Raw genomic sequence first — 22,452 nt, forward strand, 5'->3', positions numbered from 1 at the left:
GCTGGATCAGCAGCTGCAACTACTTTGGAGTTCAGAGGTCTGGGGCTCCTGCACCAGGGTCTAATGTCTCACCAAAGGTTGAGGCGCTTTCCTGTGTGCTACAAACACCAGGACACACTTCAAATACTTCTGTTCCCTGAAGACCATCCTCTGGTTTGCAGCATCATAAGAGAACATCCTGCCAGGATGCTGCAGGGTGGGCAGACAGCTGGGAGGCTGCTGAGCAAGGGTCACTGGCTCTCACAGACCCTTAGCACCACTCAGGAACTGCTCTCTTCCTTGCACCTTAAGTCAAAACACACAGCCTCCCAGCTACATGCAGAGAACTCTTGAGCACCAGAGCTGCATGTATGCCATTTGACCCTTTGAAACCTTGTCAGTAGTTTCTCATCACCACAAGGAATCAGTGTCCTGGTGTGCATCTGGTCAGCTCTTCAGCATGGGTGCAACCAGTACCAGCAGGCAGGCCACAGATGGCAGATGCTGAAACAGAACTCCACAACAGCCCGAACATGGATGTTGAGAAGCAAGGGAGCAAGACACATGGATATGAAGCACTTTCCTTGGTGAGGATCTAGGTGTCAAATTCAGCAGCTGCCTACCCCACCATCTGTGCAACTGCGAAAAAAAGAATGAGATATCCTTGTTTCAAACAACTTCTCAGGCTTCAGTGCTATACTTGGCCTGGAAAATATTTTCTTTGCACTATCAGAGGTATCTGACACATCTCAGAGAGCTGGATTGTACAGAGCAGATGCCATGGACAAATCTATGCAACCTGCCATCTTCCAAGATCACACTCTGGAGGAATAAAAAAATAACATGGACTGAAAAGCCATGTAATATTCCATAGGCCAACTTTTTTTTGTTAAACAACATTCAAATGAAAAAAAAAAAAAAAAAAAAAAATCAACAAATTTACTGGCTCTGTAACTGCTTAGCTCATATATTTATATATTTTAAAAGTTTATCCTAAAATTAGTTGTCTTTTCAACTTCTATATATCATAAGATTCATTTCAAATGTAAGAAAAACTTTATTGGTCCATTAAACATTAAATCTATAATGATACATTCAGTCAGTATACAAAAGGAAGTGTCCATATAAACCATTAACATGCTCTGAAAAGGCAAATCTGTTGACTCCTTTACAATTGAGATCTTACAATTCTGAAATCTTTACCAATCCTTAAAAGTGTTACAGTTACTACAGATCACAACACTTGCAAAATATGTTAAACTAGCAAATCTCCACTGGGCTACAATTTAGTAAAATAAAACCACACATACACCCAAAAAGTTCCCTTAGATATTAAGAACCTTGAAAAAGACTAATTAAAAACCCCTCACCATTAAGAAAAAGTTTTACATTTTTACTACTTTGCATCCAGTTTTCCAACATGGTGTACAGGAGACTGAACACCATTCATCAGTCGTAAACAAAAAGCAGACAGTGAGCCATAAGTTCCTAGTCAGTATTTTCTCATCTTGTATATTACAAGTTGAACCATTTTCTCTTAAAGTTAATTCTCCTTGCTTTAAGTTTGCATGGATGTTCAATGACACCTAAGCACCTGGACATGTACTGGTAATAGGAAAAACAAAGCTATGGTACGAGTAACGAGACATTATTTCCCCATTGTCTTCCAAAATTATTCTTGGCTTCACACTGAGGCTTCTTTGGCAAAAGCACAGCTGCAGTGCTGCACCCCACAGCTCTGGTGAAAAAAAGCCCTGGAAGCTTTAAGCTGATGTGGAGTGGTTTCAAAGCTGACAACTGTGGCTCTGAAGAAGTTTGCAAATGGCTGTATGCTACGCACTTGGAACTATCAGAGACTGGCAAAGGGGGGGAAACCCACATGGCTTATATCTGAAATAAATTCCAACTTTTAAAAAATAACATTATTGAACGGGTGCGGAATGAGTTGAAACCAGGTTTGAGAAAAAAACAAAGCAAAACAGGATTTAAGGTCTACTTGAAACCCACAGTTTCTTCATGCATTAGAAAGCAGACATCATGTCAGTCTTCCAAAGTTTTTACTTCAAACCCTGCACAGTGTGTCTGCATTCCCATCCTGGGGCACATGGGCATTCTGCCATCAGGATGTTGGAAATGTAGAGACATACATTCCCAAGCTGCGTATCCTGTTACAAGTCCAAAACCCCAAAGCTTTCTAAGCACTTGACCCCTGGCATTCCCTTGTACAGTCATGTGAAACACTCAGTTCAAACTACTGTTTACAAAATTGAAAACACAAAGTAAAATGTCATGGTGCTGATTATGTTTTCCTCCCACAAAAACTTGCAGGCCACTTCAGAAAACAAAGCAGCAGTTTCCACAGAGGAAAACCAATCCATATAATAACTATGATCCTTGACTTCGCTTCAACACTGCAGGTTGTCCTGCTATAAAAAGGAAAGGATCAGTGAGACCTGGCAAAGAAGTCTTCGCTAGTTTCTAGCACCAAAGACATCCTGCTTGACAGGAAGCAGAATGGGAGTGAAGCAGGTTTACAACATCTTTAAAAAACAAATGCAAGGAGAAAAAGGCAAATAAAATGAGGAGATACAGCCTGCAAGCAAAAGACCTTGCATCTAAAGCCCAGAAGGAAAGATGAGGCAAAACTTTAGCTGCAAATTATCTCGCTCATCTAGCCACACAGCTACAATCTCACGGTATTTTGCTTCATCAATTTACTTAGGACAAAAGCCTAACAGTTTACAGCATAAAATCGTTAGAGCATGTTTTAAAAGCAGTCAGTGGGTTATTTTGTTACCAACCTGTTCAGAGGTGCCCATGATACTGTGAGCTACTAGCCAAAGTTGGAGCAGCACTACTTTGAGTTCCCAAATTTTCCTGATTCATTGGTCAAAATCAGAGAGCTGTTAAAAACCAGCTTTTTTCACAAGTGCAATGGTTGCTTCACTAATAGCAATGTTCTAGCCCAGAAATGGCTGATGAAGCAATTATACGTGCATAGTTCATAATTTCAAAGCGCTTCTAGATTTGTAAAAAGGTGCTCAAACACAAAATAAATAAATAAATAGACATGCAGTGTTTATGATTACTGTGAGGGGATAAACCCTCTCTCTGGACTACGCATACATTAGCAACACTGAATTACCCGTTTCAGACAAAAGTGACCCAATCCAGCCAGGATTTACTGAATTAGCTGGGCAAGTACAAGCTTTTTCAACCTCATGGAAATGCTTGAAGTACAAAGCAGAGAGTATCACAAACACGTAATAACAGTAAGAGTGACCACAGTGGAGTTCCTTACTTGGCACACAGCTGCAAGGGCTGCCTGCATGCTTTGAGGAACTAGATGGTAAACAGCAAACAAGCATATCCATCTGCTTTCCACAGATTCTTAATAAGGTTTTATGGTCTCATTTGTTAGGCCAGGTATTGGATTCAAAGACTTGCTCTCTGAGTCCATCCCACTGATTTTACCCCAAACAAAAACCAGTCAAGATTGTAGCTCAGTTGCCTTCATGAGAAAATAGGGAATTGTTCTAGTCTCAGATGGCAATGCAGCAGTGAGGTTCTAAATAACCTTTCTTCTGACAGCAAATTTGAAAAAGTAGGAAACCGCTAATAAAAGCATTTCACCTTCCCAGCAGAACTAACTTCTGCCAACATGGTCTATTCCTCCAAGAGTCCATTAAACGATAGCATTAGGTCAAATTCAAGTTTAGCTAGAGGAAACCTGGTACAGGACATGTAACAACAGCTTCCTCACTCCACACAGACCAAAAATACTAGGAAACAGAAATGATGCATGCTCACTTACGTCCAGGAGCAAATTCAGTTACGACTTGTGGCACAAGGCAGGACAGACATCCACAGAGAACTGCCTCAAGCAGAACAGTTATCTGCACTTTCAGGTATGGGGAAAGTTAACTGTTTACAGTTTACATGCAAATGTAAGCGACATTTACTCACTTATTCACAAAAGCATCAGGCTATTTGTGAGTTTTCCCAGTTCATCTTCCACTGCACAGTAATATCCGAATCAGTTGCATCCTCCACAGGTTTGTCAAGCACAGATTATTTGGTCTTCCACATGCACCATGGGTGTGACTGTCTTGTGCAAACTGGTGTAACGTACAAGGCAGCAGCACTCAGTCACAGGCTCAGTTCAGGTTTTTCAGCTCCAGTGCTACCTGAATTAGCTATCACAGCAATAGGTATGAAGGCACTTCTTAAAAAGGTTTTAAAAGCCCATTTGCATGAACTGTTCAGAATCTATGAACTGGGCATTTGAAACATTGACCCTAGCTGGGGGTTTTGTTAAGTAGTTGCACATGGAAGTTCACAGTACAGATTTTACACTGAACACTAAAGCTGTTACATTTGCCTGGCCAGCAGGACTCCGTGCCTCATTGAGGAACTAGAGGCTTTGCACACCCAGGTGCCACCAGTTACTGATTCCTTAGAGAGGCCTGAGAGCCATAGCTGGATCTGGGACCACAGCATGGACACATAGATTCTCAAAATTATTTTCAGGCCCTTTCCCACAGTGTTTCTCCTATGCTTTAGGGAACATCATTCACCAAGGAAGGAGCAAGAACCTGGACTATCTCAGCTGCAGTTCACAGCTCTATCACTGGATCAAGATTATCAGAATAGCTTCTATGAGTTAGGTGGGACAAGTTATCACTGCACACCCCATAAGCTCTCATCTTAGACATGGGACTGATAAAGGCTTTGAGATTTTGAATGCATTAACAAAGGCCTTTTCCTGCTGCAGAAGGATCTGCATGGCTGGATGCCAAACGCAGGCAGAGACACATGGACGGGTTCCCACACTAGCAGAGCTCTTGGTGAGATCAGAACATCCCTGCAGAAGCAAAGGGAAAGAAAAAACCCTGTCTCCCTCTCCAGAGCTGTTTGTTGCTTTTCTAACTCAATGTCAAAGCTAAGCTTCAACTGCTTTTTTTTCACCTAGGCACAAACAAGGAGAAGATCTGCAAAGAGAGTCACCTGTGGACAGACTCCACCTTCCCTCAGATCTCATGACAGATGTACTTTGAGGCTCCTAATCACTGCGGTAGGTGGTATAAGTATACAGGACTGGAGATTTGTAGATTTCATTTGAGGTAAGAGTGCACAGGGTTGTGAAGATCACATCCCTAGCAAGAGCCAGGCAGAACAGAAGCCCTAGGATACCCTAGTAACAAGGCAGCTAAAATTGGTAATGAAAATAAGAAAACTGAGATCTGTTATATTAGGATTACTCACCAGGTGTGCATTAGCCATCAATTGCTGCAACAGAACAAATAAGGCATGCAAATATTTTGTCCATCTTATTGGCCTCTATGTCACGCTTTTATATGTTCTGCAAAAAGCACTGGGTTTAAGGCTCAATCATCTTTTGTAAAACAACTGCTAAATCGGTTTTGTTTATATCCTGCATATTTCACATTGTATGGAGAGAGAGAGAGGGAGAGAGAGAGGAAACAAAACCTCCAGGACTAGTTTAAGTCCTAAATTCATCCCACCAGAACATAGAAAACTAATAGTAGGTTTAATCTCATTCAGCATTTAGGACATCTGAGCTGTTACTCTGCCACCAAATCATCTGCTTAAAGCAAACAGAAGTGATATGGTAAGGTTAAATATTGTCAAGTCAGTTCATTTGTACTACAGCAGCTGCTGCTACATTTCTGTCTTCTGGTTTTGTTTTTCTGACTGCTTACCTCACTGCTTGGAATAGAAGTTCTCCAAAAGAAGTTTACTCTCCATTAACAAATGGGTTGGCTAAGTCCCATCACAACAGCAAAACTAACATCAACAGAGGAGTGTTAAAATATAGCAGTTAGAACAAATACTTCCCAACCAACACACCGGCAGAAAAGGAAGATGATGCACCATAGTCCTTCTATGCATTTAAAATATTATAAAATTACAAATGGAAACAGAACTGAAGATCCTGGGAGATCTTTAGAATCAAATTGAAAGAGCAGGATAGAAAAGTAAATGAGTACTCCACTTTTAATTTTAACAGCAACTGGCAGCACTCCTGTAATCAGCATTTTCTCAACAGCAAACATTTTGAATAAAGAATGTACCGTATCTTAAATCCCCATGTAGTACACACAACTTGCTGTTTAAGTGACCTGGCAAAGCCAAGTTGGACAAAATTCAGAGTTTAAGTATTTGTGTGTAGAAATCCCCTTCTGTTAATAACTGGACCAGATCTGAATTGCATAAAATATTCAGATGCTTTTTAAAGTTATAATAGAATAAATACTCTATTATCATTGGTACATTCCTTTCTCAATCTAGGTATACAATAACTTAATATATTCAATATTTAGATAAACAATTTTTAGTAGATGCTTTGGCAATCAAATTCTTACATATTCTCTATTTCTAAAGAAGTATTTAGCTATGTTTTCGGAAAAAATTATCTGGATACTACTTGCAAGAATTATATGCTGTACAAAACAGCAGTCCAGATCATCACTGCAAACTGTAAAAGACACAGTTAATAAAAGAGTATAAAAAGGAATGCATATTTGCTAGAAGATATACAACATTCACAGGAAGGAAGATTTATCTGCACCATTATTTTTTCTTTTCTTGCCAATGAAGCCAGAGAAAGACTGTCACTTATCTGAAAAGCATCTCACTTATTCCAGTTTATGCAACGACTGTTCTTCCTACACTCCACACATCAGCATTACAAAGTTTTGGAAGAGATTTATTCATGGGTAATGATTGTTCATGATAATTGAAATAGGTAAAAAAGTCTTCAATCATTTATTTAGTCCGACTCAAAAGTTACTAATTGGTACGTTATTGTAAATGGGCTGTTTCCTCATCACAAAATGACTGTTGTATTTTATTTGTAACAAGGAGAAAAAAAAAAAAAAGAAAAACACAGAAGGACCTTCTGAGTGTTCACACTGAGAACTCTCTTGTTGGGCAACAGAGTGGAGCAATAAGAGTCCATAAGTACAGACAGACACAAACCCAACAAGAGACCATCTTAACCCAGAAGATGGACCAGGTTCCGGTGAAGAATTTTTCAATCTGAGCACTTTCATAACTGTTAAGAAAAAAAAAAAAAAAGCAGCAATAAACTCACTATTCATATCTCAGACTGCAGCATCCTCTGTTTTACCAAGTGGGTCACAGACCCCAACTAAGTTAACCCAGTCATGAAGAAGGGGAGAATAGCCCTTTACAGAGCAAGATCTTCCTCAAGAATCACCCGTGAAAGACTTTAAATGTCTCTTCCAGCTTATTACTTAAGGAGAGGAGATGCACTAATGGCATTAGTTCCCATTCCCATCTCCCCTTTCAACACTGAGACACATAAGTTTCTCAGCTTTAAAGAAATTCACTTACTGGAACCAATGAGTTACTGTCATCATCACATAGAGTGAAGCCAAGAAGAAAACAAAGTGGAAGTAGGCATAACTGTACACTGTGCCTTTCTTCTCATCATAAATCACAGTCTGGCCTCCCCTTTTTTCAATGTGCTCTTCAGCGTCAGCTGTAAGTGAAAGGAAACAAGAAAGCTTTTGCAAATTTAATGAGAACAGAAAATAGCAGCTGGCTTCACGAAGAACATAGCAAAACATCTATGGTGTTATTGACCAAGGTGTGATATGGAGCAACACTTGAGCATTTCTTTGCCCTCAGGGCATGGGTCTAAGCCTTTATTAAAAGAAACTGAACTGTCACCTAAAGCCTGCCTTGTATCAGCTTCCTGGCCTACTGGCTAGTTTTTGAGAATTTGGGCATTTAAATTGCTCTACCTGTACCTTACTCTTCCAGCAAGTCCAAGCTGAAACCCCTGATTGTAGCAGGTCTGTAGACAGGATGCTCCCTTCCCAACTCACTGCTCAACTGTGCTGAGCCAAAAATCCAGCAGTCAGGCACACCCACAAGCATGCAAAGAGCAGAGATTACTCTTTGTATGTTTCAGCAATGAATGTCCTTTAAGGAATTATTAACTAGCCTGTTGTTTTAAAACAGTATTGTTACATCTTTTGCTTCCTGCAAAAGGAAAAAAGCCTGTTCGTGCACCTGAGTTACTTGAGTTTGATAATGCTACAGAATGAGGATACAAGCAGCTCTGCATCTACAGCTGTGTCCTTACTCTCTTGTCTTTGGTCTGAAAGCCACAAGTGAGGTAAATTGTGAAGTGAAAATGTAATTACCATCTCCATCAGGCACACAGCAAAAGCAGCAACGAGCTACCTGTGGAACAGACAACAAACAGGAAGGGTAAGAGTCTGTGTTTATAGCAAAGAAACTAACAGTTGGTGAAGAAAGATCTGTTATGTCTGCGTTACAGACACTAATTTAGAAAAGTCTGGTTTGTATTTCCAACCAGCACAAAACTCAAATTACAATTTGCCAAGTAGTTCATAACAGCAGTTTCTAAGCTTTGGAAAAACCTACTCAGTAGGATTTGAAGCAAATGAACCATTCTTTAAGAATTACTCTACCCATTTTACATAACTCAAGGTCAAACACTGGTGCAAATAATTATGACAAAATGGTGGAAAAGCCACAGTAAAGTAGTTACACATTGGTAGTTCAGAGGGGACTTACCTGTTCAGACGTATATCTAAGTGCTTTTTAAATTAAAAATTTCTCTACTAAAAGGAAAGTATAAGGAACTTTTAGAACCCTGCTGCACAGGTTGGAAATCACAACTGCCCAAGTGTTAAGTCAGAAATGTACTTATCTTTGCAAGATTTTGCTGAAATGGAGCAACAAGAATGAGTAAAACTAGAAAGCTGGTTTTACTGCTTTATTTAAATGAATAATCTTTTTTAACTGATGGAAAAAGGAAAGCTGAAATTGACACTTCATATGTCGAATAGTAATGTAAATGGGAAAAGGGTGCTGACTATCCAATAAGTGCATTTTCTGCAGCAGACCACAGTAAAAGCCAGCACTTTCTGTGGTGCATCACCAACATTTATTTGTTCTGATAAAATTCTACTCTGGGATTTATTTTGGTTGTGGTCTGATGAAGGAAATGAAACCTGTTAGGAAAATTCCCTTCCCTAACTATTGTATAAATCAGTCTTTATAGTATTAAAGTGTATAAACTTTCTTAACATATATTAATTTCACAGTATATACTGCAATGTAATGAGGTTAGTGGAGTCTTAGTGGAGAGCCTGGCCGTGGAAATAAAGGCTTTGCTTCTTGGAAATTTAGAGCTGTCCGTGATGGATAAAAGATACCTCTGGATAACCAAGATAATGCCATCCCTCCCAGCATCAGAGTTAAGTAACTATCACAAGACTGACTCCAGGGACGTCTGGATCAACAGACAAGCAACAAGAATGCTGCAGAAATACAGTTGCTTTGCAAAGCTTTACTATGACTAGTAATTGGTGGTGTGGGTGTTAGTGATTAGTCAAGTCATGCTATACCTGAATGCTTGAAGGGTATAAGGACCCTGTGCAAAACCACATTCAGAGTGCCCAAATTTGGCTGTGACACCTCATGCACATGCATAAATACTTACCCTTGTAATTCTATACTTTGCATTCTAGCCTCTCTCCTTCCTTGGCACAGGACAGCTGCAAGTTTTCCTAATGTTCCCAAAAATCAGATACTAAGGTATCTGATTTACCTCTAAGGTAAAGTGCCCAACAGAAACATCAAATGGCAGTTTTAACCCTGCATGTCCACCATGATTACATGTACTCACTGGGTTCAAAAACTCCTCAAAAGCCAAAAAGATCATTCTTTTTTAAGAGACTAGCTGAGAGTTTAAATCAAATCCTTATTCCATATCTCTTTCTGCCGCTGTGCTAAGCCTCACCTACAGGGCAACCTGAGGTCCTCTTGGGCCACACACTCACATTCTGTGGCCAGTGCTGGGTTGCCTCAAACTTTTTAATCAGTTGCAATTAAGGCCTTGCACACACAGAGCAATGAAATTAGCAATGCTGGCACACACACTGCTAGGGCCTCATAATGGTCAGCTGTCGTCAGCACAGACATTGACAGACCCTCTGTACAACCCAACCAACTGTGGAGCTACATTCACACTCCTGGACAGGAGACAAAGGCCCTTTGCCACATGGAAGGCAATCAAGAGTGCAATTAGTTGCTCTTCACCATTCATTTCTTTATATTTATTTTCAGTGGTTCTTGTACCACTCTTTAAAGCACAACAGTCCAGAAGTAATCCTACTGGTGAGAGGAGTGTGGCAGAGGAGTCAGACCTTCCTGGTGAGGGGACGACAACCAGCATCCATGCTGTGCCAGCTGCCTCCAACCTGCCCACTACTCCTGACACAGGGCACACCGCAGTCCCCAGCCCTTGGATAAGAGCTCCGATGGCATAATGCTGGCAGAGGAAGGTGGGTGAGCGCGCAGGGTGGCTTGTTTACCTCCAGTCCCCACACCTCAGCACAGGGCAGGAAGGCACTAGATGCTTAATGTTGAGCCTGCTCGCAGGCTGCCCACCTGCAGGGGCTGGGGCCAGTACGAGGAGCCACCGGGTGCTTAGCTCCTTAGTGCTGGACCCAGTGCCCTGTCCAGTCACGCTGTCCTGCCAGAGGGAAGCTCCTCCAGCACTGACAGACTCCCACAGTGAAACAAGTTTTGCTTACCCACACCCAGCTATTGCAACCATCAAGTGCCTCAGCCAGTACTTCTGCATTTTTGTATTCTCACAAACACTCCAATTAAAGACTTTTTAAAGACAACAGAAATTAAAACTGCAGATGCAAGTAACACCAAGACAGAGCGAGCTAGGGATGGAGGTTCATCCTCCAAACACATACATACATTTGAAAAGTGACACTAGCAAGCCTAAGTAAGGGGTAGCTGTTACTTAGTGTGAGATATGTTTGTCTGATTTGTGCCCACATGAGTGATAAAATGCAACTCTCTTAAGTATGGAACCCTTAAATGCTTTTGTACTTTTTTATGTAGCCACAGGTTTAAGGGAAATAAGGTGTCATGTACATAATTCTTGTTGTTTAGACCAGTTGCTCCTGTTAAAGAAAGGAGCAAAGATGGCCTCCGTCACCAAACCAGACAGCAGTATGTTTGGACTATGTTGTGATCAGCCTGTGTTATGACTGCGAAAACACCTGTGCTGAGTCATTCTCTCCTCCATGACGGAAACCTCAGGAAAGCCCGGGAAACTTTACTAAAAGCCCAGGAAACTTTACTTATGACCATCCTCATGAATATGTAAAAGGACTACGCTATAAAAAAACTCGGTTGTGTTATGTGTGTGTTTGTCTTGGTGGAGCAGAGACTCCTGGCACACCCAGGAGAGACATAGCACTGTTTGCTTGTCTCTATTCAAAAATAAATTTGGAATTCGGTTTGAAATCTTGGTGAGTCTAAATTTATTTATAACATTTAGCAAAAACCCACTAATTTCCCAGTGTTTCTGGCTGCTCCCAAAATAAGAAGGCCAAAAAAATAGGCAGGTGGAATGAAGAAACCCATACTGTTATCTGAAAAGCTGATTCCTGCCTGACATGCAATAAACCAATCTTAACACACTCAGAAGAGAGCCTGTATTTACTCAGGCCTGGGTGCTTCATGGACTTTTCCCATATCAAGCATATCAACAGCAGATTTTCATGCTTCTTTGTAAACAAAAATCAGAGGGCAGTACTTTTCCAAATGTGCCTATTAGATTCTGATTGGTTAGTGATTAACCTACAATTATAATATGGCTTACATAATGCTTCTACTATTATGCACACTCAGGGGAAGGGTCTTAACCCGGGCAGGGGTCTTTTTAACCTGTGGGGGTGTTTTTTAGTATTATAATGAAGGTAGTTCACTTTCAGGACACTCAAAAGTTAGTTTCATTGCCAAGTTAATTGATGGAATAGTCACTTTGCCAGGTTGTCAAATAATGCATCCTCAAGACAATCCCAGACATTCTCTTTATGGTCCAGGGTGTTCTACTTATTTTTTAGGGTTTGGAGATCAAAGTCTATCCTTTATAAATTTATTGCTAATCAAGGTCATCTTGACCACACTTCAAAGTCTCAGATGACCAAGCTTCAGAACCTTGTAATTGTTGCCATATGTGCAGTAACTATAGCTACTACCACAATTATTAACCATGGCTACTAGCAAATGTGAAGTATACTGTATCAGTACTGCTGAAACTGGGACAAGAAATATAATCCAAGATTAAATTATAGGCAAAAAGAAAGGAAGTACTTATGTGTGGAAATAAGAGATAGGAACTTGGGATTGTAGTCAGTTGCTATGAGAACAAAGGCAACCAGGACTGAACACCTCCACGTTTTCTGATAGCTTCCCAGCAGACTTTAAACGAAAAGGACACGAGCTGCTGCGGAGCACAAGATTTATAGGGAGTCTGCAGGGTGTTAACTGCAAGAGCAGCAAACTTTCAGTACATAAAGGCACCTCCACCAGAGCAGCAAGAGCTGCAGAAGGGCCAATGTGAACAAGTCTTCTAACGAGTCCATACCCAGAGGCACATAGTGCTACAATCAAGCTTTTGTTTTCACCTAATTACAGATTACTTAGCCATGAAAACAACTGCAAGAGAAGCACAAGAGGAAGTCTGCACAGAAATCCTGTGGGAGGAAGCAAGAACTCACTTCAGTTTCGGGTGTTGCATATATTCCCCTCAATGCCTCTGAACTTGCACGTGTTGTTGAGGTCAAACTAGGAGCAAAAGAAAATAGTGTCAGAACCCTCAGGCCTATGTATAAACACAATAGGGTAATTTTCCAACACTGCAGCAAACATAAATTGTCTACTCCCACATCTAAGCTAAGCATTTGCCTGGATATAGCATCAAGCACTAAGCATGTGAAAAGTTTGTTCTGCACAAGTATAAACCAGCCTGACAGCCACTGGCCAACTCAGTCTGAATCATGCGTTTAAAAGTAGGTCACTCCTGAAAGGTGGTGAATTCATCACCATCAGACAGCAGCAAACAGCTAAACCCTCCAATTTGCAATTCAGAAGAGATCTCCCCCGCCCTGCAGAACAAATACTGCTATATTAACTTCACAGCCATCACTTTGGCTCAGTATTTCTGTGAAGGCTTTGCCAGTGAAGTAACAGGCCACTGGCAGCAGTTAGTTTTCAAAAGTAAACTACCAACTACTATCATCAGTGTAGCAGTTGTTGGAAATCACTTTCTTGCATGACTCTAGTCATCTAGGGGGCATCATTTCTAGTTTCTTCTGATTAGAAACATTTCTTGTCCAGTCTTTCCCTTTCAAGATGTGTAATGCAAACTTCCTGTTATCCAAATGGAGACACGTTAATGCTTTGCTGTACACACCGAGCCTTCAGTAAGCAGTACTTCAAAACATGCCTCTTAAAGGCCGCCTTATCCACAGCTACATGGCGCACTTCCCCCGCAGGCTACATGAACATTGCCTGCATTCCTGAAACACCTTCCCGAGGCACTGGAAATACTGTTCTAATGGGAACTAGATATAAGATATCCATATATTTTGTATAAGAATTGAATGGAAAACATCTGCATATTTGATAGAAAAAGAGTAGCTGTGCTACCTCTTGAGAAAATCTCTTGTTTTCACTTCAGAACTATGAAGTTTGAGAATGTGAATTTTAAAGTGGACTGATTCAGAAGCACAACCTGCCCAAAAACCTGCAGCAGACAGGCAGAGCTGTCTCCTGGCAACCTGCATAGCAAAAATAAATGACACATCACCTTTCACTCATCAGCAGCTCCCTCCTATCCCCATAAATTAAGCATGACTTAATTTATTGATGTGAACTGCAATAATACAAGGTGAGAATCACAACTATATGGGCATAAACAGATTCTTTTTAAAGCAGGAGACTGCTGACAATTGCTGATGGCATTACTGTGCTCATCTCTTGTTCAAAGGAAGCCCTAAACCCTCACAGTTTTATTTGTTTTAAAGACACTCAAGGAACAGTCATAGCCTCTGCCAGGAAACTACAGAAATTTCAGATAGCTTTTTTACAAGGACATAACTGCACAGACTTTTTCTTACAGAAAGAGTAAACACAGAATCAAAGCACCCTGAGACTTTTTGGGATCATGGACAGCTCGGAATTTTTTCCCTCCGTCTCTAGATGTAAATTGCTCTATTTGGTTTTAATGAAATATATTTCCTTCAGATATTACTTGTTGAACATTTTTGGCTAAAACATCTACCCATTCTCAAACTGTTGAGAATGTGAACCTTCCAGCTCAGTTCTGTTCTACTCCTTCCTTTGTCTGCATGAGGCCTGCTATAAGCCTTTACTAGTTGGACCACAACATTGTATTTACAGTGAGGTAACTGCAAACTCCCAGACTTACCAAGAATATAAAATGCAGCCAAACAAAATGGTGGTACCCAGGCCAGTAACCAAGTTTTCATCTCTGTGCAGGCCTTGACTAAATTCAGGTACACAGATTGTGATGTTCTGATTGCTTTCATCCAGGACTTCAAAAAACAGAGCAAACAAAAAGAACAGTTAGCAAAGCTCATTTCACTGCATTTCAAAGTAGTCTTCAGACTGAAGGTTTTCAGTGAAGTATTTTTATTACTTCAGACACAGGGTAGGTACGTTTCAGTTGTTTCTATCTATCTTTTAAAAATTCTGTAAATCTTACCTGGCAGATTCTGTGTTTTGGGCAAAACAAAAATGTAACTCAGTGAAGTACTAAAATTTCTCGTTTGACCAGAGCAGACAGACAAGGAAAAAAGACTGCTTGGTGAACTAAGAAATAAGTTGGAAGTTTATCAACACTTCACCCAACTCTACAAAGCCATGTAAGAACAAGATAGTACAGACACGAGGCCATAAATTTCTTTGACAGTAGCGGTGCCTTGAGGATAACTATGAAATTCATACTCAGTGAAAAAGGTGGTGTGTAGTTGCCCTGTGCTCAGACTGATATATAGAAGGCCAAAGAAAAGGAGATGCACCAGTTATAGGCAAGATTTTATCTTAACATCTAAGCAAATACTACTTCCAGGTCCCTGAAATGAAACCAGTTCAGTCCTTGATGTTCCAAAATGCATCTAGGTTTTTGGTGTCTGCTTGGAGGCAAGGCAAGGCAAGGCAAGGTAGACTAGTAGCCTACAGCATCACTCCAAAGCAAGAGATTACAGCTGCACTTTATCTCAAACCAAGAGTTTTTTGAGCCAATGTTGTTTAAGGCAAAGTGTGTTCCCATCTCTTTCCTTCCAGCAGCCACACTGCATCCCCACTGGGACAGCACAACTGTTTATAGGGGCAGAGGGGAAAATACAGCAAAGGCTACATCCAGGTTAAAAATAAACTCAAAGCCTGATCTGGTGGAAGAAGACTGCATTGCCCTGCAGGGCTGAACAAACAGCTCTATCAGCACACAGCAAGGACAGAGCTGAGGCAGGGGCAAAAGAAGGGATGACAAGCCTTTATGGAACACCTTGGCCAGAGATGTGCAGAATGCCCCACCTGCATCTGTCAGGGATGCCTCTGCTGCAAGGTAGGTGCACTGTTTGGCAAGCCTTTTAGCTAGTTCTGGCACTAAAAAGCTAAAAAGCTAATGCACACTGTGATAAGCACAGGTTCAGCAGACATTACATTTTGTTTGCCCATTCCTTTAAAGGACATTGGCAACTCCTATTTTTGGGTGTTGCAAATAAATACTTATAGCTTGCATTTTCTTCAGGCCTCGTTTGTCTATTTGCAAGATGACCAATTTGGAAGTCTCTCCTTGAGGAATGAGTCAACATTAGGTAAGTTAATGGCAAATCTGAGTGATAGGGCATGGGACACCTTAATAAGTGCCAGCACCCCATACATTCTCCAGCATATGCCACTGTAAAAGCTGCACAGCCAGTATGAGAGTTCTTGTCACACAGATGGGAGAAAGGAGCATCTATCAGAGCAGATGACAACCATGAGGGTTCTCTGGCCTGGGAAGACAATGAGGAACATCTGAATCAGGAAGTCTGAGAGAGCATGCTTGAAGCATACTCTGACAAATGCAATAACCACACTTGCAATACATACAAGAAGCATCAGAGCATTCACTTAACTGCTGAAGGCTTTGACTGTCACAAGCATGAAATAACATGAGGCTACACTGTGTCAATTCTTAGGAGTAATTCAGATGCTTTTGGAATTAACTTCTACATTCCTTCAAAAACACTGCTTAAACTCCATAAGTAAATCTTCCACCTAAATACTGTCTCCCTTTCCTTCTTAGCTCTAGAACACATTTGTATGTGTGCCTGTGCCTACACAAGTGTGACAGAAATAGATTCTTTCCCCCATCTCTCCCTCTTCTTCTTGGGAGGTCTCTGTAAAAACTTCTTCCTGCCAACAGACTTCTTTTCCTCTAGTTATTGTTGTTTCAACTATTCAACAATAGAAGTTGAGCAATAATAAAAGAAGGGGGTTTTAGCCTTACTAATCTGAACTAAAAAAGTCTTTAAGCAAAAATAACGCTCCCTGTCCAAAAAGGTGAATCTGATGGTTCCCTGGGTAAAGAAAACAGTGACTTATGCTTGTAAAGTCTCGATGCGTTTTTGTAGCATTGAGAACTTAAAACTCTAGGGAGTTCCCTACTCCTGGCTTGCTAGGCGAGTGATTAGAAGGCAAGTGGAGTACAGGAACTCTGCTGAAGAACAGCATCATCTCAAACAACTGCAACATAACTCCAAGTCTCTTCTCAGAATGTTTCCTCTCAAAACAAAAACCAAGTTCTACTCAAGTTTTTGCGCTGTTAGGAGTCCAGAGCTAAGGCTATCTAGCATTAGATAGAACCAATTCTAGGAGAAAATAAGTGATTTTAGTATCTGGTCTGATGGCCAGCACCTAACTGCTGGTGGACCCAGTAAACGTTTGGATGGAGCTGATCACTCAGCATCTTCCAGAGGCAGCCAAGAGCCATTTGTTTCAACTCCTTTCCCATCATGCGACCAAACACATTATGTATTTAGTCATGCCCTATCGTACAAGAACATGCACTGCCCACATGAGGAATAGGCTACAAGACTCTGGGAGATCTGCCCATAGGAAACAGGCTGGAATTGCTCTGGTGCAACAGATACAACTCACCCAAGGTAAGTTAAGATCCCCTAGACCAAAGTATTTAAGGTACATGGAGAGTGCCAACTGCACAGTATCTGTGCTGTACAGAGTTATTCTTAGTATTTGTGATTTCTTCTGCATAGGCCAGAACAGACCAAACCTATATCCCTGAACTTAATTCAGGTTTACTAAACACTTGCTTCTAATACATGATGTATCTAAAAGAATTTATATAAAGCATTAGATAACTTACTGGTTTCTGGTGGCTTGCTGGATAGTGCTGAGAAAGTGAGGTACATGACATAGCAGCTGATAACTCCTGACTGCAGCAAACCAGAATGGGGCTGGCCTTTACAAGAAAGAGGAAAATAAGTGATTTTTGTGACATTTTAACAAACTGAAAAAGAAATTCATTTAAAGAAGAGCACACTACTGTACTTCCGAAGAGTATCTTTTATGTTTTACTTAAAGTAGTTCATAAGTCTTTCAGGCAGTTTAGATACATTTCCACTGGCACGTAAAGAGAAAAGAGTCTGCCCTTTAGTTCTGCTGGCTGTTTTAGAAAGGCATTAAAGATTCCCACGTAAGTAAACAATCACCCCCTTTGCTCTCGTCAAAAGCACCAGCTTTTCAAAAGTTATTTTCAAGCTGCCATAATAGTTTTATTTGTCTGTAAAATTTGTGGAGTCACTCAAAATACTATTTCCAGGTATAATGTATGCAAGATACTAACAGCACACATAAAATATACTGAAGCATGAAATAGTGCTGTCAACTCCTTCAGGCCCAAACTTTACAGATGCTAAATCACAAGAAGTCAAAAGTAAATGGTAAATCAGTGGTGAATGAGTTTGACAGCTATTACCTCAACTGCTACCACTGCAAGAGTTGTGTAAGGTCCACAACACATTACCAGCCATCAGTACATGGTTGTTCTTTACAGTACTACTGCCTGATGGCACACACAAAATGTCTAGTTTCAGAAGCTGAGCTGATGACCAGCAACAGCACTTTACAGTGTAGATAAAGGGGCAGGGGCAAGAGCAGTACCAGCTCTGACTACGATGAGACTTTCTGCCCAGAACACGGCTCATGTCTCCAGGCACACAACTGTGGAAGCACTAGAAACCCAGGAGAAGAGAGGTCAGCAGACTCACGATTCTGGACACAAGGTGATATGGCCACCAGTGAGACAAAGAGGCACAGACCACCGTTAACACCAATCAGGACCTTGTTGTACACGCAGCCCTCAGAGCGCGTGTAGAAAAGAGCCATGAGGACCAGGGCTGCCACCGCAACGGAGTACAAGATGAGAGTGACCAGGGCAAGCAAACCATTCCACATCTGCTTGTGGTTTGCACTCGCAGTCCTGGGGAGAAGAGACAAGCACCTTATCTTTGTCTTCCCTTCCCCAAAAAATAATATTCTAATACCTGAATAGTTCATATCCTCAAAAACAAAACGCAGTGCTTACTTTTCTTGAAATGTATGTCACTACACCAACATAGGCCCTTGCAAGGTTCCTCCCACAAAACAGAAGAAGACATTCCTTAGCATTAGTATTTATCTTCTGTATTATCATGCCCAGCTGTTTCTGTAATTACAGCCTAGCATGACTCCTAGAACTTACAATCTCAAGGATCTGCCTGTCAGCGCATCTCAGCTCAATACTTCAGGGATTTCCTCAGCGGGACCTCGGAATGCCCCAGGTTCAGCTAGCAAGCCATGCTCTTCACACAAGTACAGCAAAGGCATATTGCTTGACATGGCCTCTCTTCTGACCTTTGCACTAACTTTACAGTTTTACTACCCTTTTGCTCAAAAAGCCGCCTCTCCATTTGGGTCTATACCACCAGTCTCCCCCAGCTAAAGCATGGTTCATCTTGTTTTCCTCTCTTCACCTTCCAAACTGTTTTAGGAGGAGCAACTAAAAATGTTGTTTTGGCACAAAGGGCTTTTTGGTGCATGGAAGGGTTTTTTTGGGTGTGGCAGTTTTTTTGTTGTTTTCTGGAAACATGACTTATTTTAAAAGAATATCTAACGTAGAGAGTGCTAAAGTTAAATGCTGCTGCTAGAAATCTTTAATCCTCAGAAAAGCAGCTACAGTAATCAGTAGTAAAAATATCTGTGGTGTAAGGAGATCTCACCTCTTCCTCCTTGAAAACAGGTATGTAACAAAGCCCAAAGGTTTCCTAAAACTGTTTCTTAGCAGTCAGTATGCTAACAAGACCAAGAGAGGACTGCAAAGGTTTGTAGAGGAAGAAATGAGACAGAAAGGGTGGAGGTAGGAGTTCCTGTGTATATGTGGGAGGACAACTTAAATATCTTAAATTATTTAACAAGAGGCTAAGGGCTATGAAGGTAATAGCAAATATGCTTAAACCAGAAATTTAAGTCAATGCCAGAATGGTGCATATGTGGGTTGATAATGGAATCATGCATATTTAGATGAAAGCAGAGAAGTTGAAGAAAAAGTAGCAGTTCTCATGTCAAGAAAAAAAAAAAAGTGTGTTAAGCTGACACATAAAAGCAGGATTTATCAGTTTACATCACCGCACACAGTTTAACTGTTACATTTTGCAAATCCAGTCTTATTCTCTTGCACCATCCTTGTTTCTTAGCAGGTATATTTTCATATAAAATATAAACCAACTTAATGTAAAAGGTTTTTGCATCCCATTTTGCTTATTGAAAGCCAATTAATTCAGGTTAAGAATAAATCAGCAGAGTATACGTGAATAAGGAGGAAACACCTCTGCTGAGGAAGGAGAAAATGAATGACGCAAAGATAAAACAGCTCTAAATACTGTCATTAAAGTGTCTTCTTTAGAAATTACATCCATGCTACTCTTAAATTCTTTGTCAGGAGAACTCTATTGTTTGGCAGTCCACCAGAATTTTATGCAAATAGCTAGTTGCCCAACACATACCAATTTTTATTCCACTTGTGTGTGAACTCAATAAGCAGGATGAGCTGAATGGCAATGAAAAGGAAACCTCCTGTTGCTCCCACATAGCGCCAGGCTGCAAGGCAGAGAGGCAGAAAATAGGTCAAACTGAAGTCATCTTTCCCTTGAGATAAAATGGAATTATTGTCTATGCAGTGAAGCTGTTACATGGTTTGAATATCTCAAAGTCCACAGATGTAGCAGGAGATGAGAGATTTCAGCTGAAAGGACAACTCACCTAACTTAAAATTAGCTCCCTGGTGAATTCAGCTTGCAACCTGTACACTTTAAAAATAAGACTGTTAGGACATCTACTGAGTTTCCCTAACCTAGAGAATTTTTGTGGACATGGTAAGTTACTATATTCGGACAGAAAATACTGAAACCTTTATTTGTGGCTGGTGGGAGGGAGGTGGTGTGAAGGCATTTTACAGGAATCTAAACCCTGAAATTGCAAGGTACTGGAGCCCAGTACTAAAAAGGGAAATTTCTTCACTTCAAGATTCCTGTACCACATAAAAACAAAGGTGGAGCTTATCTATTTACAAATGCTGTCCTGAGCCACTCCCAAAGAGAGAGGAATACTTGGTATTCACTGACTAGTTCTAAGACAGGCCATTTGACTACTTAACCATTGACCTACATATACTGTAACTGGGTAGCTGTTTGGATACTTCAGACAACAGATCTTTTATGTGCAACATCAGAAGTCTGTAAGGAAATACAGATACCTATTTAAAAGTTTAGTTGCATATAAAGCAGGTGCTGCTGTGCAATGCATAGCCTATAAATGACTACAGGTGTGCAGAGGATTTCAGTAAAGGCGACCAAGGAAGTGCATTAGCAAATTTCAGCCATATCCTACCATTGTATTTTTGTTTTGAAAAAAACTTGTATAAGCAAAGTGGAAGAACAGATCAGTGTATGTTACCCTTAGCAAATGATGTAGAGATTAATTTTTTTTTTTTTTAATACTGTACCATAAGCTCCTTTTTTGGAAGCATGAAAAAATGCCTTTTGTCTGGTTTGGCTAAATGTATTGTATGTACTTGATAAGCATGCTGTTCTTCAAAAAAAGAAATCAAAAACTGGAAGAAGCTAGAATGTAAAAAAAAATAGGCAAGGAACAAGGTGTACATATATGTTTGGGAGAGGTAGAACAGGAAAAAGCAGACCACGAATGGAGTGAGTAATTAAACAGCCAGATTCTCAGGATCTCCCACAGCCACAGGCAGGACACTGCTGGATGTTTTATGGATCCATCACAGATAAGGTTAGCACGGCCAATGTGGATTTACCACTATAGCCCACACAAACCTAGTGCTTGCATGTAGTACTCCTCCTCCATGATTAAGAAACTGCTAAGTATGGGAAGCTTGACAAGACCTTTTTTTTTTTTTTTTTTAAAAGAAAAAATAAGCAAACAGAGATTGCTCAAAAAAAACCCCCAAACCACCAAACCCAAACACCCTTCTTGATGGGAGGGGAAAAAAAAGGAAAATAAAACCACACGATACCCAAATTATCTGTATATCTCAAATTCAGGGGATGACTGGAGGACAGTTTAGCAAGATATGCAGAATACTGCTTTATAGAGAAAAGTCAAGGCCTAATTTGGGGAAGAAAGCTTCTTACACTGTATCTCCACACTAGGTTAGAGTGCTGTTGGCAGACAGCACTCTCATCAGCACAAAAAGTTCTGTTTTCCCTTTTCCCCAGACATCTCAATTCTTAATTATTTTTCACCATGAAAAGGGTCACTTGCAAAGATGACAGTCTGAATATGAATACAATGGATTGCACTGCTACACCTTTCTAATCCAAACAGTGATTAGATACTAAGGACAAGAACATAGACATTCTATGACTTCACAGAGAGGAGGAATAGGGATAAGGAGCCCTTCACTTCTGGGGCATCAAACTGACCCAGGATCAAACAGCTAGCAAGAGCATGAAGCCGAATTACACCTGTCAGTGTTGGGTTTTTTTTTACACCTGAAGTGGTTTTAATTTAGTTTCCCAGAGCACTGTGTTCACAGTATGTCTGCCCACTCTATTCTCTTCCTCCATGTTACTCCTTCCACTTCCCTTTTTAAACATCTAGCTAGAGGAGATTGGTGTTTAAAACACAGGTAACCAAGCAAGTCTTAGTGGAAGCAGGCAGCACACACAACCTCTCCTTTGCATTACTGATGCCACCCCTTTCTACCTGCCCAGACTCAACAGCTTAAGGGCCTACAAGTACCTGGCAAACTGAAGAGCATGAACTCATCTCAGTATCACTGGGATTTTTGCTCCTAGCCCACAAAAGGCTGGAGAGAAGCCTCCTCCCAGAGCTAGCATTTAAGTACTGGGCCAGTACCAGTGTGCCTGTGTGGTGCTAGGGCATCTTTTAAAACTGGAAATGCTTCAGGCATGGCATCCTCAGCAGAGCACTTGTAACACACACCAAGAGGTCTAATTTTACCTTACTGTATTTATGCCACCA

At 40.8% G+C, this 22,452-nt stretch overlaps 1 protein-coding gene and 1 long non-coding RNA gene across 3 annotated transcripts in view; one reads left to right on the top strand and one right to left on the bottom strand.

Annotated features, from left to right (window-relative positions):
• Positions 1-923: 923 nt before the first annotated feature.
• Positions 924-22,452, top strand: part of LOC113489727 — a 28,596-nt gene continuing 7,067 nt past the window's right edge. The window contains exon 1 of the long non-coding RNA XR_003400091.1: positions 924-4,524. This is a non-coding gene — a long non-coding RNA (uncharacterized LOC113489727). The remainder of the gene's footprint in view (positions 4,525-22,452) is intronic.
• Positions 4,535-22,452, bottom strand: part of LOC113489726 (cyclin-dependent kinase 7) — a 74,255-nt gene continuing 56,337 nt past the window's right edge. For both annotated transcript variants that reach the window (XM_026865732.1, XM_026865731.1), the window contains exons 5-12: positions 19,947-20,040; positions 18,174-18,385; positions 17,270-17,365; positions 14,306-14,432; positions 12,594-12,660; positions 8,178-8,217; positions 7,360-7,507; positions 4,535-7,057 (exon numbers count right to left, since the gene is read on the bottom strand). In XM_026865732.1, coding sequence (XP_026721533.1) covers positions 6,910-7,057; positions 7,360-7,507; positions 8,178-8,217; positions 12,594-12,660; positions 14,306-14,432; positions 17,270-17,365; positions 18,174-18,385; positions 19,947-20,040 — 932 coding nt within the window. In that variant the 3' untranslated portion in view covers positions 4,535-6,909. The remainder of the gene's footprint in view (positions 7,058-7,359; positions 7,508-8,177; positions 8,218-12,593; positions 12,661-14,305; positions 14,433-17,269; positions 17,366-18,173; positions 18,386-19,946; positions 20,041-22,452) is intronic.

The sequence above is a fragment of the Athene cunicularia genome (genome assembly GCF_003259725.1).
Source record: "Athene cunicularia isolate RWA chromosome Z unlocalized genomic scaffold, athCun1 chrZ_part1, whole genome shotgun sequence".
Classification (NCBI taxonomy): Eukaryota; Metazoa; Chordata; class Aves; order Strigiformes; family Strigidae; genus Athene; species Athene cunicularia.